Raw genomic sequence first — 18,907 nt, forward strand, 5'->3', positions numbered from 1 at the left:
CTACATGAAATAAAGTTATGTGTTTTGCTCCTGAAAGGGGGGGGGGGGGGGCTCTTAAAGGGGAATGCCACTTCAAGAAATAAAGGTATTATAATTTTGATAAACTTTGGATTCAGGGGAGTCATTTCACAATTTCACATCATAGAAACTCCATGATTGCCAAGAAACCCCAAATTAAAACTTTATTTCACCTCTATTGTTCTCACACAAGTCCACTGTTGCATCATGGGACCTAGCAGATATGCATATTTATTAGATGAGCAATGACTTCTAAGTGGAGCACTGATTATGAAACATGTTGTGATCTTATTTGTTGTAGACTTGTTTATATCTAAGTGTTGTATAAAGTATCACCCATTTACTTTATAAGTACCCATTGTTTACTGTATAAGTATCCATTGTTTACTGTATAAGTACCCATTGTTTACTGTATAAGTATCCATTGTTTACTGTATAAGTACCCATTGTTTACTGTATAAGTATCCATTGTTTACTGTATAAGTATCCATTGTTTACTGTATAAGTACCCATTGTTTACTGTATAAGTACCCATTGTTTACTGTATAAGTATCCATTGTTTACTGTATAATTATCCATTGTTTACTGTATAAGTACCCATTGTTTACTGTATAAGTATCCATTGTTTACTGTATAAGTATCCATTGTTTACTGTATAAGTACCCATTGTTTACTGTATAAGTACCCATTATTTACTGTATATATTATTTTATAGTTGTTATTACTAATAATCCAACTATTCTATAATTATTATGTTTGATAGGTCATGTTGTATTTGGTGAACCCATTGCTGCATCCCTTGGTTGTGACGGTACTCACTACTACAATAAATGTTGGCGTCATGCTGCAGGCTATGTAATGGGACCACCACTCAGACCAGATACTACTACTGCTGGCTATCTGATGGACATGTTGTCCAAGTAAGTTAACTGTACACCATAGCCATGGATGGCTCAACATATTGGGTTACATTATTTTGTAATTTTTACTGTGTTGTGATCAATTTTATTGTGTTGTTATATGTTGGCTAGGTTTGTTAATAGTATAGCCTTACAGTCTATGTTGTGTATGTTGGCTAGGTTTGTTAATAGTATAGCCTTACAGTCTATGTTGTGTATGTTGGCTAGGTTTGTTAATAGTATAGCCTTACAGTCTATGTTGTTATATGTTGGCTAGGTTTGTTAATAGTATAGCCTTACAGTCTATGTTGTGTATGTTGGCTAGGTTTGTTAATAGTATAGCCTTACAGTCTATGTTGTTATATGTTGGCTAGGTTTGTTAATAGTATAGCCTTACAGTCTATGTTGTGTATGTTGGCTAGGTTTGTTAATAGTATAGCCTTACAGTCTATGTTGTTATATGTTGGCTAGGTTTGTTAATAGTATAGCCTTACAGTCTATGTTGTTATATGTTGGCTAGGTTTGTTAATAGTATAGCCTTACAGTCTATGTTGTGTATGTTGGCTAGGTTTGTTAATAGTATAGCCTTACAGTCTATGTTGTGTATGTTGGCTAGGTTTGTTAATAGTATAGCCTTGCAGTCTATGTTGTTATATGTTGGCTAGGTTTGTTAATAGTATAGCCTTACAGTCTATGTTGTTATATGTTGGCTAGGTTTGTTAATAGTATAGCCTTACAGTCTATGTTGTTATATGTTGGCTAGGTTTGTTAATAGTATAGCCTTACAGTCTATGTTGTTATATGAATTGGCTAGGTTTGTTAATAGTATAGCCTTACAGTCTATGTTGTGTATGTTGGCTAGGTTTGTTAATAGTATAGCCTTACAGTCTATGTTGTGTATGTTGGCTAGGTTTGTTAATAGTATAGCCTTACAGTCTATGTTGTGTATGTTGGCTAGGTTTGTTAATAGTATAGCCTTACAGTCTATGTTGTGTATGTTGGCTAGGTTTGTTAATAGTATAGCCTTACAGTCTGTGTTGTTATATGTTGGCTAGGTTTGTTAATAGTATAGCCTTACAGTCTATGTTGTTATATGAATTGGCTAGGTTTGTTAATAGTATAGCCTTACAGTCTATGTTGTGTATGTTGGCTAGGTTTGTTAATAGTATAGCCTTACAGTCTATGTTGTGTATGTTGGCTAGGTTTGTTAATAGTATAGCCTTACAGTCTATGTTGTTATATGTTGGCTAGGTTTGTTAATAGTATAGCCTTACAGTCTGTGTTGTTATATGTTGGCTAGGTTTGTTAATAGTATAGCCTTACAGTCTATGTTGTGTATGTTGGCTAGGTTTGTTAATAGTATAGCCTTACAGTCTATGTTGTGTATGTTGGCTAGGTTTGTTAATAGTATAGCCTTGCAGTCTATGTTGTTATATGTTGGCTAGGTTTGTTAATAGTATAGCCTTACAGTCTATGTTGTTATATGTTGGCTAGGTTTGTTAATAGTATAGCCTTACAGTCTATGTTGTTATATGTTGGCTAGGTTTGTTAATAGTATAGCCTTGCAGTCTATGTTGTTATATGTTGGCTAGGTTTGTTAATAGTATAGCCTTACAGTCTGTGTTGTGTATGTTGGCTAGGTTTGTTAATAGTATAGCCTTACAGTCTATGTTGTTATATGTTGGCTAGGTTTGTTAATAGTATAGCCTAAGCCCTTACAGTCTATGTTGTGTATGTTGGCTAGGTTTGTTAATAGTATAGCCTTACAGTCTGTGTTGTTATATGAATTGGCTAGGTTTGTTAATAGTATAGCCTTACAGTCTATGTTGTTATATGAATTGGCTAGGTTTGTTAATAGTATAGCCTTACAGTCTATGTTGTGTATGTTGGCTAGGTTTGTTAATAGTATAGCCTTACAGTCTATGTTGTGTATGTTGGCTAGGTTTGTTAATAGTATAGCCTTACAGTCTGTGTTGTTATATGTTGGCTAGGTTTGTTAATAGTATAGCCTTACAGTCTATGTTGTGTATGTTGGCTAGGTTTGTTAATAGTATAGCCTTACAGTCTATGTTGTGTATGTTGGCTAGGTTTGTTAATAGTATAGCCTTACAGTCTATGTTGTGTATGTTGGCTAGGTTTGTTAATAGTATAGCCTTACAGTCTATGTTGTGTATGTTGGCTAGGTTTGTTAATAGTATAGCCTTACAGTCTATGTTGTTATATGTTGGCTAGGTTTGTTAATAGTATAGCCTTACAGTCTATGTTGTGTATGTTAACTAGGTTTGTTAATAGTATAGCCTTACAGTCTATGTTGTGTATGTTAACTAGGTTTGTTAATAGTATAGCCTTACAGTCTATGTTGTGTATGTTAACTAGGTTATTTGTAGCCACAAACATGTAATCTCATATTATTTATATGGTACACAGTGATGACTTACAACTGACTGGTACAGACAACTGTACATTCAATGCTGATCAAAAAGCTCTTGGCAAAGATGACTTCACCAAGATTCCCAATGGCATCAATGGAGTTGAAGATAGAATGTCTGTTATCTGGGAGAAGGGAGTGGTAAGGAGCTCTTATGTCATTGTATTGGTTGTATACATCGCCCTGTGGCACTGTTATGTTGCTGTTTGTCACAGTGAATTCAACATCACAAATCTATATTTAGTTAATGAGAGTATGAGAAAAGTATGTTATTACATTGTGTAGTGAGATGTCATTCATATATCACCCAGTGTTTTGTATACAGATCATCTGACTCCAGCAAATTTCACACTGAACTGTTTCGTGTTTGCTGATATTTTATTTAGCACACTGGTAAAATGGATGCCAATCGTTTTGTGGCAGTGACAAGTACCAATGCTGCCAAGATCTTTAATATCTACCCAAGGAAAGGTGTCATTCAAGTGGGATCAGATGCTGATATTGTTGTATGGGATCCAAATGCAACAAGAACAATATCCAAAGACACTCATCACCACGTAAGTTTAGGATTTCAATATCCCATAGTCCTGTTGTCAGAATGTGAACACTAGGAGTGCTGTTCACGGACAGTAGTTGGACCAGAAACTGATGTCCGTGAGAGTTAAGTACAATATATCCTCCCTTTACAAAGTCATTATTTCCCAGGGTTCCAAGGTAAAAATTGATTGCATTTTGAACCAGATAAATATTCTGGTAACTTTATTTCAGATCATGTAACTTTTAAGAACTCTCATCGGTAGTTATTTTAACCATATTTTGTTGACTGCTTTATGTACTGCCATGTGATTCTAGCTCTTGCTTTTCCTCTTGTGAGGCATTGGAATGTACTTAATATGTGTATAAGAATGCCAGAAATGTACTTCTATATAGAAGTCCAAGAATGCCAGACTGAAATGTCCAAGAATGCCAGAAATGTATGGAAATATACAAGAATGCCAGAAATGTATGGAAACGTACAAGAATGCCAGACATGTATGGAAATAAATCAGAATGCCAGAAATCTACAGAAATAGAATGTGAGAAATGTATGGAAATGTACATGAATGCCAGAAATGTACTGAAATGTACAAGAATGGCAGAAATGTACTGAAATGTACAAGAATGTCAGACATGTATGGAAATATATCAGAATGCCAGAAATCTACAGAAATAGTCACTGCACTGTAAAATTCCTACAATGCAGTACGATTTATACTCACGAGAGAATGGCCTGCGCACAACAGAGACATTCACGAACGCACTGCGCAGGCAAAAACTTCCAGCGTTCGATCACTGTGTGCATCAGCCTAACCGAGGTCTGGTGTAAGGGTGATGAACACAGAGTTTTCAGTGCTGCTTTCGAAAGCGTAGAGTACGGACGTTTGTCGCATGTGTGCTACATTCACTGATGAAAACTCTTTCACTCTGAAATTTTTATTGTAAGAATTTGATTTGTTGGTGTCAACAATTTGTATTTTAAAGTCATGCCGAAGTTTTCCAAACGACAAAGGCAATCCTGTGAAGCAAAAAAATTAAGGATTCGTGGGCGTGAAGCCACGTCTTTTGCCCCAAGTTCGGGCAGTACATGCAGTAGTACTTCTACGGCCATGATGGCCACATGTGGTGATACCGATCGAAATCCCGGGTCTGACGATCGCAAAATCGCGATCGGTCGTTCTTACTGTGGATCATCCACTATACTCGATCTTTCGTCTTCGATTTTGTCATCTGGAAGAGCATAGAAAATCCGATGTCAGAACTACATGCACTTTTTGCGATGACAAATTAATGACAAATTAAGTACTGCATTTTGTATTTCAATATTAGAAAATACATCGGCTGTTTCAAATGCTATCTAGTCTGTGGAAACACATACCAAGTACCGTGTACTGTATACCATTGGAAAGCTTAGACCTTACTCTACAATAGTACAATCCGTAAAAATGAGCTCCTGGCTTTCTATGGGAATAATAAATCTTGATTTTGAGGAAAATCCTTGATTTTTATGATTTTGTCTATTCTAAGAGAATAATTACATCGTAAACAACAAAATGATCGTACCTTGGCAGCCATTGCTCCTACCAGTTGACCCATCAGGCCCTTGCAGTGATTGAAGTTGATTTGGCGAAGTAGATAGCAAAAAATGTCCAAAAAAGGGTAAATTTGACATTCTCATTTGCATATCAATAGTTTTGCAATGAAAAAACAGAGGAAGAATAGAAAAATATCGGAAAAATCATAAGAATCTCGGGTTTTCAAATATTTTATTGTGAACGAGGCTGCAACCGAACCCTCTAAGTTATGGCTTATTCACTGAGAACACCCTGATTATATGAAATTTTAACACAGCGCCCTCGTTTGACGAACCTAGGACATTCGTGTTACGGAATCATGATGCATTTAGGGATACATCGTTTATAGTGAGTATGCGAGAAGTGTATGGAAATGTACATGAATGCCAGAAATGTACTGAAATGTACAAGAATGTCAGAAATGGACTGAAATGGACAAGAATGTCAGCCTGAAATGCATAAGAATGTCTGTTATGTACATGTGTACCGAAATGACAGAAATTGATTTAACTTATTTCTGTTTATATTTAATTTGTTTTCTAGGCTGTAGACTTCAATATCTTTGAAGGTATGGAATGCCATGGTGTAGCAGTGACTGTCATATGCCAGGGTAGAGTAGTTGTAGAAGATGGTGTGGTAAGTCAGTGCTTGTATTATCACAAAATAATGGCATCAAATATTGTATTTTAATGTATTGTGTAGAAATAGATTTGTAATTGTGTTGATGACAGACAACATTGGTAGTGGTAATAAGAGTTTCATGATGAGGCAAGACGCTGGTCCAAATAGAACTTGATTTTTTGGGGTTATTCGTGTGAAGGCATAGTCTATTGATTGTGGTATCCCAGGGGCCCTTAAAGTCATAACTTCAAGTCAAAAACCACTGGACCTATTGCCCTGTTATTTGGCGGGTGTATTACCGTGGGTGTCTAGTTTGGAAATTGTTCAAATCAAAATGATCTTACCACCGATGTGTTATTTGGGTAAAAAAATGTGATTTTTGGTTAAAAAAACTTGATACTCAAAAACAACTGTGCAGATCGGTCTGAAATTTGGTGGGAACATTCTTAGGGGCGTTTAGATTAAGAATTGTTCATGACATGATGATCCCATCAGCGACATGCGAATTAGGGCTAAAAATGTGTCTTTTTGATCAAAAATCTTTAATTCCAAAACTACTAAGCAGATTGGGCTGAAATTTAACGGAGATGCACCTGGGGGTATGTAGATGAAGAAATATTAAGCATACAATGATTACATCAGTGATATGCAAATTAGGTGTAAAAATGTGAATTTTGATAAAAACTCGTATCTCAAAAAGTACTTTTTCAATGAGACTGAAACTTGATTAGATTTTTCTAGAAGTGTTATTCTGCAGATTTTCTTCAAAACATTTTGACACAATTGGCCCTAGCAACCATGACCACACCCTTAGCAACAACCAAATGGCAGTATATTTTGGTTAAATAACAACGTGATCTGGTAGGGAAGTGAGTAAACATTCAAAAAAATGTATGCAAATATCTCTAGCAACCATAGCAACAGCCAAACTGTTGTATTCACAAAGATAACAGGCATTAATAGACAAATGAATAAACATTCAAAAAATGTATGCAAATATACCTAGCAACATAGCAACAGCCAAATGATCATGTATATTGCAAAGATAACATCAGGGATTCATAGACAAGGGAACAAACATTCAAAAAATGTATGCAGATATGTCTAGCAACATGGTCACACCCATAGCAACAGCCAAATGGTCACATATATTGCACAGATAACAACAGGGTTGGATAGGCAACTGGATAATCATTCAGCAAATAAACACCTATACCTAGCATGGATCAGCATGTAGATAAACATTTTTAAAAACTGTACAGTTGTGCTACAGTGCCATTGGCGCTATTTTTGAGATATTGTGTCCACGGACAGACACACACACACACATACACAAGACAGACAAAAGCATAGCATAACCTCCCTTATGGGAGGTAAATTCCTGCCTATCACAGACACATTGTAGTGTTCATGTAAATTTTACCCATATTTGTAGTAAACAATCACTATATTTAATACTGTATAATTAAACAACTTCAATCATAGACTATATTCATAGAACAATCAAAATTAAGCTATTTCTTACATATTGTAGATACTTTGTAGCAATTATGTATGGCTAATGTCTATTGATACTTTGTAGCAATTATGTATGGCTAATGTCTATAGATAATGCAGAACCAGATAAACATACACCTGCATTACTTTTGATGCTCATATCACATTTTACTCATTAGCAGGTCGCCATATTTGTAGTAAACAATCATGATTGACCAATTAACTCATATTGCCAGCTTTAAACTTTCTTGTTTAGACATTGACCTTTGACTGAGACCTGGATCTTCAGGTTTACTGAAATTCACAATTTCCCTTCATTATCAAAGACACTTTGTAGTATTTATTTGTTTGCCACCAATTTCTGTAAAAAAAACATCTCTCCATTCAGTCACATTGGGGAGGGGGGGGGGGGGCGCTATGTCTTCTATGAAGACTTGTTATTCCTCTCTGTTCTGGTTATTTTTAATGTAGTGTGCTTTATTAATACATGTGTATGCAATTCTGTTTGTTTTCAGGTGCATGTTACACAAGGTGCTGGTAGATTCATTCCAAATCCTACTAATTCACAAGCCTGCTATGGCAAGGTTAGACGTAGAGATGAGGTTAGTATTTATGTTTGCACACTGTATGAGAAAGTTAACCCTTAAGATGCCAGAGACTTTCCATTCAAATGACCCCCTAGGCCAAGGACTTTTTAGGTTGCACACAGTTGTACACAATGTTTTGATAGTGATCATTTTACACCAAAACAGGTGGGATATGGTCTCATCTATGTGTATACATGAATGTATGGTCAGTAACTTGACCAAGAAATTGGGGAAAATTGGTATAAAACACACGTTTTTGGTCAAAAAAGCATGTGAAATTTAGTTTTTTAGCACAACTGAACTGAGGTTCAGTAGTGCTATAGGGATCGCCCGGCGTCTGTCTGTCTGTGTGTGTGTGGATGTGTGTGTGTGTGTGTGTGTAAACAACTTAAAGTCAAAAACTGCAGAACCGATTGCCATGATATTTGGTGGGTCCATTACCTTGGGTGTCTAGTTGGGAAATTGTTCAAATCAAAATGATCACATCACAGGTGTGTGTGATTTGGGTCAAAAAATGTGATTTTTGGTCAAAAAACTTAAACTCAGAAACTACTGGGCAGATTGGTGCGAAATTTGGTAGGAAGATTCTTTAGGGGGTGTAAAGTAAGATTTGTTCATGACATGATGATTCCATCAGTGATATGCAAATTAGGGCTAAAAATGTGTCTTTTTGGTTAAAAATCTATAATTCCAAAACAACTGGGCAGATTGGGCTGAAATTTGATGGGGATGCATCTTGGGATGTATGGATGAAGATATATTAAGCATACAATGATTCCATGAGTGATATGCAAATTAGGTGTAGGAATGTTCATTTTTGCTCAAAAACTTATATCTCAAAAAGTACTTGGTCAATGAGTCTGAAACTTGGCGAGATGTTTCTGAAACTTATTCTGCAGATTTTCTTCAAAATATTTTGGCAAAATTGGCCCGAGCCACCATGACCACGCCCTTTAGCAACAACCAAATGGCAGTATATTTTGGTCAAATAACAACATCATCTGGTACGCAAGTTTGTAAACATTCAAAAACAGTGGTGTATTTCACAAAGATAACAATGGGGTTTAATAGACAATTGAATATACATTAAAAAATGTATGTAAATTTGCCTAGCAACAAGACCATGCCCATAGCAACAGCCAAATGATCACGTGTATTGCAAAGACAATATCAGGAATTCATACACTAGTGAACAAAAACATACTTAAATGTATGCAAATATATCTAACAACATGACCACGCCCATAGCAACAGCCAAATTATAGCATTTATCGTAAAGATAGCAACATGGTTGGATAGGCAACTGGATAGTTATTCAGCAAATGAACACCTATTGTTAGCATGGACTAACATATGGATAAACATTTTTAAAAACTGTACAGTTGTGCTACAACGCCATTGGCGGTATTTTTGATAAATACAAGGATTACAATTGGAAATTAGCTGTAAAAATTAATAGAAAGATAGTATGGGTGTTGGGTAAAATATTTATCATAAAATCAACAAGTACAGTCCGTTTATGTTTACAGTAAATACAAACAAATTTGCATATACAAATACTGCATACATGTAAGTCTGTAGATAGCAGCATAACGATACGTCTCATGGAAGATTATATCCAACACTTCGTTTGTTAACAAAAATCTGACGAAAGACAACGATGTAGGTCCTGCCACATGATCCTGTCGTACGTCTTCATCAGTTCATGTAAACCAACGTAGCGTAGAAGTAATCGTACAGCATTGACATCTGTGGTTTGTCATCGGCAGGATCGCGGGACCAGCCATTGACGACGTCAGTCCAAAAGTCTATGTTATCGGAGGGTTTTCGATACGTTCTAGGAGGACAAAATTTACTCCCTCAAAAACGTAAAATTCTTCATCATCATAGCTACCACTGTCTAGAAATTGTCGAGAGAAAAACTCTCTGTCTTCCGGGTTTACTTTGTTCAATATATTAGCATAATGTCGATGGTCAACATACATATCTATAGCGGCCGCCATATTAGACATTGCTAAGGTAGGCGCTATTTGCATTCAGCGGCAAAAAGTGAGAAAAATCGAACATGTGACTGTATCCCACCTGAATAATTTAATATTAAATAAGATAACATCGTGTACATCAGTACTTATTATGAGTATAAGGGCGGGACAGCGATAAACCCATTAAAACATCACTTTATTGACAGCATATGCAAATTACCCTGTTGTCGTTGATATCAACGACGTGGCCTAGAGTGCGGAAGTGTTACATCGTGGATATCAACGACGTGGCGTCACAAGGGTTAAGATATATATACTGTATGAGAAAGTTCAGATATATACTGTATGAGAAAGTCAAGACATATATGATATGAGAAAGTTAAGATATATACTGTATGAGAAAGTCAAGATATGTATGGTATGAGAAAGTTAAGATAAATACTGTATGAGAAAGTTAAGATATGTATGGTATGAGAAAGTTAAGATAAATACTGTATGAGAAAGTCAAGATATGTATGGTATGAGAAAGTTAAGATATATACTGTATGAGAAAGTCAAGATATGTATGGTATGAGAAAGTTAAGATATATATGGTATGAGAAAGTTAAGATATATACTGTATGAGAAAGTCAAGATATATATGGTATGAGAAAGTTAAGATATATATGGTATGTGAAAGTTAAGATATGTATGGTATGAGAAAGTTAAGATATATATGGTATGAGAAAGTTAAGGTAGCGGGAAAGGCTAGGACGTCAGTTGAATTTGCATATAAACACTTCATAAAAAACTTGAAGCAGTCACTAGAAACTATTTTTCACACGCAAAAAAAAAATCCATTCATAGTTGGAGACACTACACACGAATTAAATATCCCAACATTGGAAAGTTTTCTGTGTAGCTAGGGGGTTTGATACGCCCTCTACGAGGGAAATGGGGAATACATCCACGCCTACAGTAAAGTCTGAAGACCTTCAAATGATGGTGTAAACTGTAATAATAATCTGACGGCATTTCGAAACACCACTTTAAAACAATTTGCAAATGAAACCGCCATCGGATATAAAAAGAAAAACTTACTCGCTGCATAATACTAATGTGTCACGTTGCACAATTACTACTATACTAGCCCAAAGCTTGAAGTCCAAAGGTTACATGTTTACACATTCAATGATTCATATTTTGGTTGCTTTGATCGTAACACAAATTTGAAAAAGCGAGAATTGTTTTTAACGGATGGCAAAATATTTCATCATGTGGGACACAGTATTAGGTAAATTGACTGCAAACTAAATTCACAATTGCAATTAAAGTCAAAACTACATGTACGGGAGTCACTCAAAGTACGGTACTTTCGGTGACCTTGCACTGTACAAGTACGCGATTTCTTGTGTTCAAAATCTTTCAATGATTTTCTATCCACACCCCTTGAATGTATGAATGGCTAAAGCTCTTTGATGATGAATATCAAACTTGTCCTATTTACGAAATCCATATGTATTTACCAAAAACAATTGGCATAGACTCGCCAACATACAATCACACGACATGTGCTTCCACGTGTACTCATCCCCGATCGGGCCGGCCTTCGGGTACAGCGACTTGCTCCGAAGTCGAGCGTACTCTACTACTACGTGGTAGCGATATACCAATCAAGTCTAGTTTTTGTCTAGCGACAAATTTGTTTGTCAATGACGTCTGTCGATATCAATATTATTTAAACTATCGTGAACAATTCAAGACGTTTTTATCGTGTTATTCGGAGTGAAATGAATGTCTAAACTAAATTCACAATTGCAAGTCAAAACTACATGTGCGGGAGTCACTCAAAGTACGGTACTTCCGGTGACCTTGCACTGTACAACTTCTACAAGTACGCGATTACCAAAAACTAACTAATTTGACAGAAGACATGTTTATTCGTACAAAACTGTCGAATCAAAATCATGCTTTTACTATGTGTATTGAACTGAGTTTGATGTCACACATACTGGGTGTTTAGAGTTTCTCTTTCGCTTCAAGTTCCAGAGCTTGTTGTTGGTACATGGTGTTGCATGTAGCTCTGTGACGGAGGTATCAGTCCTCGATGAGTTTTCCTTATTTTTCTCAGATGCTAAAACTCAGACAGAGCCTTCATGCTTGTTCTTACCTTCTCTATCTTACTTACTGAGCAAACCATTTTGATATTGAATGGCGAATCTCGGTAAAATAACGATTTCTTTGAGCATTTAGTGTATGCATGGTGTAAGCGTAGCATGTGGTATACGTTACTAAAGAACTCGCTAGTGAAAGGACTCTACGCATGCGCAGTGTAGTGTCTATTGTTTACGACCCCTTAGCCTAGTTACATAGTATCACATTCTGGTAGACGCTTGACACGTGTCTTGCTTGAGTGCTTTTCGACACCATACAATCAAGGACGCGCCATATTGATAATCTTTATGTTTACTAGAGGGTCTTAACATGTCAGAATGCCAAACACACCAGCGAATTAGAGCAAAAGAGGTACTGTAAAAATGCTAAAAATACACGAAAAACGTCATTTTTCACCCTTTGTATCTCTTTTTCAAAGCTTTCGATCTACGTTGTTACTCATGGCAATGGAATGAAACCTTTTATGGTCGATAAAACGTGATTATATAAAAATTCTCTCGGTGGTTTTTCGACGTAGCAGGTATACTTCGACAACAAGGTGTCGCCAAAGTAGCACTCATTTTTTACCGAAATTTACAGTTTTAAAAATTCATTAAAAAAAAACGATGATAGATATCGACAAAAACCACTGAGAGAAGTTAGAAAATTCTATAAGGAATATATAAATGCAAAGAAATGATTAAAAGATCATGTAGTTTCCAAGATCGAAATGAAAATATTAAAAAATATTTATTTTTCATATTTACTGGTGTCATATTTCATTAATCATAAAGAAACGCAAAATAATAATACTCCTAAAACAATCATATCAAGAAGGATGTTTGCTGCGAGTTTGGTTGCAATATCTTTATTCTGACATGTTTTATGATTTTTTTTACACAACAAAGAAATGGGAGAAAAATAGCCTTTACTGCTACCTTAAGATATATATGGTATGAGAAAGTTAAGATATATATGGTATGAGAAAGTTAAGATATATATGGTATGAGAAAGTTAAGATATGTATGGTATGAGAAAGTTAAGATATATACTGTATGAGAAAGTTAAGATATGTATGGTATGAGAAAGTCAAGATATGTATGGTATGAGAAAGTTAAGATATGTATGGTATGAGAAAGTTAAGATAAATACTGTATGAGAAAGTCAAGATATATATGGTATGAGAGAAAGTTAAGATATGTATGGTATGAGAAAGTTAAGATATATATGATATGAGAAAGTTAAGATATATACTGTAAGAGAAAGTCAGATATATATGGTATGAGAAAGTTAAGATATATATGGTATGAGAAAGTTAAGATATGTATGGTATGAGAAAGTTAAGATATATATGGTATGAGAAAGTTAAGATATATATGATATGAGAAAGTTAAGATATATATGATATGAGAGAAAGTTAAGATATATATGGTATGAGAAAGTTAAGATATATACTGTATGAGAAAGTTAAGATATATACTGTATGAGAAAGTTAAGATATATACTGTATGAGAAAGTTAAGATATATACTGTATGAGAAAGTTAAGATAAATACTGTATGAGAAAGTCAAGATATATATGGTATGAGAGAAAGTTAAGATATGTATGGTATGAGAAAGTTAAGATATATATGATATGAGAAAGTTAAGATATATACTGTATGAGAAAGTCAGATATATATGGTATGAGAAAGTTAAGATATATATGGTATGAGAAAGTTAAGATATGTATGGTATGAGAAAGTTAAGATATATATGGTATGAGAAAGTTAAGATATATATGATATGAGAAAGTTAAGATATATACTGTATGAGAAAGTTAAGATATGTATGGTATGAGAAAGTTAAGATATACCGTATGTGGTATGAGAAAGTTAAGATATATATGGTATGAGAAAGTTAAGATATATACTGTATGAGAAAGTTAAGATATGTATGGTATGAGAAAGTTAAGATATACCGTATGTGGTATGAGAAAGTTAAGATATATATGGTATGAGAAAGTTAAGATATATATGGTATGAGAAAGTTACGATATATACTGTATGAGAAAGTTAAGATATATATGATATGAGAAAGTTAAGATATATACTGTATGAGAAAGTTAAGATATATATGGTATGAGAAAGTTAAGATATATATGGTATGAGAAAGTTACGATATATACTGTATGAGAAAGTGTAGATTTTTATGATATGGTTAGCATCCAAGACATAAGAAAGTCAAGAGGGTGTTTGCTAGTCAAATGTGGTTTTGTTATTTTTGCATGATTTGCTTAATGGTGATGCTGTAGGGCATCCAATAGTTTTGTTGCCCACCTGCCTTAGAGGGCAACTCTGCCAACACCCCCATAGGCATCTAGTCATTGGTGTTCAAATATCTATTTTCTGATAGGTAAACCAACCACAGAAGGTAGAACGTGAACCCTACACTGGTCCAGTATTTGAACCATCAGCTGATGCAGATCTTCCCAAGGCAACATTGTCACCTATTACCCATCAGGAAGAGTTTGTAGGGAGTAGACCGGCAACACGTCATGGTGGTGGCAGAGATCTCCATGCATCCTCTTTCAGCTTGTCAGGTTAGTTAACAAAGTGTCAATTTGGAAAAGTCACAAAAGAGAATGTTTGCAGAGATTAACTTCCCAATTTGTGATTGCTATCCCCTGACTACACTAATTTAAGGTCCATGTGTACTGGTACTTTAGATAGATAGATAGATAGATAGATAGATAGATAGATAGATAGATAGATAGATAGATAGATAGATAGATAGATAGATAGATAGATAGATAGATGGTCCATGTGTACTAGTACTTTAGATAGATAGATAGAAGGTTCATGTGTACCAGTACTTAGATAGATAGACAGTTCATGTGTACTAGTACTTTAGATAGATAGACGGTTCATGTGTACTAGTACTTTAGATAGATAGATAGATAGATGGTCCATGTGTACTAGTACTTTAGATAGATAGATAAGACGGTTCATGTGTACTGGTACTTTCGATAGATAGACGGTTCATGTGTACCGGTACTTTAGATAGATAGATGGTTCAAGGTACCAGTACTTTAGATAGATAGATAGATAGATGGTCCATGTGTACTAGTACTTTAGATAGATAGATAGATAGACGGTTCATGTGTACCAGTACTTAGATAGATAGATGGTCCATGTGTACCGGTACTTTAGATAGATAGATGGTTCAAGGTACATGTAGAATGCATCTTGGGAACCCATTTCCCTGAACTTTAAAATTCCTAAAATTGCTCTAAACTTTGCCATGTGAAAGATTGCTCCTGGTCTTTTTGAAGTATAAAATAAAACGATCATTTTACATAACCATTCCAACCAACCAATATTTCACATAACCATGCCAACCAACCAATATTTCACATAACCATTCCAACCAACCAATATTTCACATAACCAATGTAACCAACCAACCAATATTTCACATAACCATTCCAACCAACCAATATTTCACATAACCAATGTAACCAACCAACCAATATTTCACATAACCATGTCAACCAACCAATATTTCACATAACCATGTCAACCAACCAATATTTCACATAACCATGTCAACCAACCAATATTTCACATAACCATTCCAACCAACCAATATTTTACATAACCATTCCAACCAACCAATATTTCACATAACCATGTCAACCAACCAATATTTCACATAACCATGTCAACCAACCAATATTTCACATAACCATTCCAACCAACCAATATTTCACATAACCATTCCAACCAACCAATATTTTACATAACCATTCCAACCAACCAATATTTCACATAACCATGCCAACCAACCAATATTTCACATAACCATTCCAACCAACCAATATTTCACATAACCAATGTAACCAACCAACCAATATTTCACATAACCATTCCAACCAACCAATATTTCACATAACCAATGTAACCAACCAACCAATATTTCACATAACCATTCCAACCAACCAATTTTTCACATAACCATGTCAACCAACCAATATTTCACATAACCATGTCAACCAACCAACCAATATTTCACATAACCATGTCAACCAACCAACCAATATTGTACATAACCAATGTAACCAACCAATATTTCACATAACCATGTCAACCAACCAATATTTCACATAACCATTCCAACCAACCAATATTTCACATAACCATTGTAACCAACCAACCAATATTTCACATAACCATGTCGACTAACCAATATTGTACATAACCAATGTAACCAACCAATATTTCACATAACCATGTCAACCAACCAATATTTCACATAACCGTGTCAACCAACCAATATTTCACATAACCATTCCAACCAACCAATATTTCACATAACCATTCCAACCAACCAATATTTCACATAACCATGTCAACCAACCAATATTTCACATAACCATGTCGACTAACCAATATTGTACATAACCAATGTAACCAACCAATATTTCACATAACCATTCCAACCAACCAATATTTCACATAACCATGTCAACCAACCAATATTTCACATAACCATGTCGACTAACCAATATTGTACATAACCAATGTAACCAACCAATATTTCACATAACCATGTCAACCAACCAATATTTCACATAACCAATGTAACCAACCAACCAATATTTCACATAACCATGTCAACCAACCAATATTTCACATAACCCTGTCAACCAACCAATATTTCACATAACCATTCCAACCAACCAATATTTCACATAACCATGTCAACCAACCAATATTTCACATAACCCTGTCAACCAACCAATATTTCACATAACCATGTCAACCAACCAACCAATATTTCACATAACCATTCCAACCAACCAATATTTCACATAACCATGTCAACCAACCAATATTTCACATAACCATGTCAACCAACCAATATTTCACATAACCATTCCAACCAACCAATATTTCACATAACCATTGTAACCAACCAACCAATATTTCACATAACCATGTCAACCAACCAATATTTCACATAACCATGTCAACCAACCAATATTTCACATAACCATGTCGACTAACCAATATTTCACATAACCATTCCAACCAACCAATTTTTCACATAACCATGTCAACCAACCAATATTTCACATAACCATGTCAACCAACCAATATTTCACATAACCAACCAATCAGGGTCCTATCTGATATGAACACAGAATGTATCTTTTCTGTAATTATTGCAAATCGCATTCTGCATATTTTTTTTCCAAAGGTAAGTTTTATTAAGAAAGAATATGCTGTATTAGTATAAGTTCATATATGTTACCAAGTTTATACTAAATCAAAATGATTACTCTTAGATTTAAAATGGGCTTATATGATTATAATTATTACTAAGTACACTTGTGTATGGTCATACACTTTACAGCACATTATTTTTCCCAGTTTGTTTTTGTTACTTGTTTACTCGTATTTTGTAAGCTTGTGTATTACTTACTTTTCTTTTTATGTTACAGCTTAAAAATAGAAGGATTGCCGAAGGACTTTGCATATCATACACATTTTATGTTGATCAATGTAGATAGATAAGAAACAGGGTTCCCACAGACCACTTAAATACAAATATAAACAACACCATCTAACCCCAATTAATATACAGACACACACACACAACATCGTTGGAACATACAAGCTATTGAAAGTTATTGCATTGCAGGCTCAGATTTTTACACATACAAGTGCATTGATTCAAAGTTACAAGTGAACTCCTAGCCTGGAATCCATGCAGAGTGGATTTTTGACATTCGTCTTTCCAATCAAAAGACAAATGTAAAAAGTTCAATCCACATGGCTTCCAGACAAGTGACCGCTATGCTTTACATTACACTGACTTTCACATTGTTCTATGCTTTACATTACACTGACTTTCACATTGTTGTATGCTTTACAACACACTGACTTTCACATTGTTGTATGCTTTACAACACACTGACTTTCACATTGTTCTATGCTTTACAACACACTGACTTTCACATTGTTGTATGCTACATTACACTGACTTTCACATTGTTCTATGCTTTACAACACACTGACTTTCACATTGTTGTATGCTTTACAACACACTGACTTTCACATTGTTCTATGCTTAACAACACACTGACTTTCACATTGTTGTATGCTTTACAACACACTGACTTTCACATTGTTCTATGCTTTACAACACACTGACTTTCACATTGTTCTATGCTTTACAACACACTGACTTTCACATTGTTGTATGCTTTACATTACACTGACTTTCACATTGTTCTATGCTTTACATTACACTGACTTTCACATTGTTCTATGCTTTACAACACACTGACTTTCACATTGTTCTATGCTTTACAACACACTGACTTTCACATTGTTCTATGCTTTACATTACACTGACTTTCACATTGTTGTATGCTTTACAACACACTGACTTTCACATTGTTCTATGCTTTACAACACACTGACTTTCACATTGTTCTATGCTTTACAACACACTGACTTTCACATTGTTCTATGCTTCACATTACACTGACTTTCACATTGTTGTATGCTTTACATTACACTGACTTTCACATTGTTCTATGCTTTACAACACATTGACTTTCACATTGTTCTATGCTTTACAAC

General features: G+C 34.9%; 1 protein-coding gene across 5 annotated transcripts in view; it reads left to right on the forward strand.

The window, feature by feature from the left end:
* Positions 1 to 18,907, forward strand: part of LOC144433839 (dihydropyrimidinase-like) — a 137,039-nt gene that overhangs the window by 107,531 nt on the left and 10,601 nt on the right. For all 5 annotated transcript variants that reach the window (XM_078122218.1, XM_078122220.1, XM_078122219.1 and 2 more), the window contains 6 exons: positions 782 to 938; positions 3,345 to 3,486; positions 3,732 to 3,902; positions 6,000 to 6,092; positions 8,090 to 8,176; positions 14,670 to 14,856. In XM_078122218.1, the coding sequence (XP_077978344.1) occupies positions 782 to 938; positions 3,345 to 3,486; positions 3,732 to 3,902; positions 6,000 to 6,092; positions 8,090 to 8,176; positions 14,670 to 14,856 (837 nt within the window). The remainder of the gene's footprint in view (positions 1 to 781; positions 939 to 3,344; positions 3,487 to 3,731; positions 3,903 to 5,999; positions 6,093 to 8,089; positions 8,177 to 14,669; positions 14,857 to 18,907) is intronic.

Source organism: Glandiceps talaboti, chromosome 4 (assembly GCF_964340395.1).
Source record: "Glandiceps talaboti chromosome 4, keGlaTala1.1, whole genome shotgun sequence".
Taxonomy (NCBI): domain Eukaryota; kingdom Metazoa; phylum Hemichordata; class Enteropneusta; family Spengelidae; genus Glandiceps; species Glandiceps talaboti.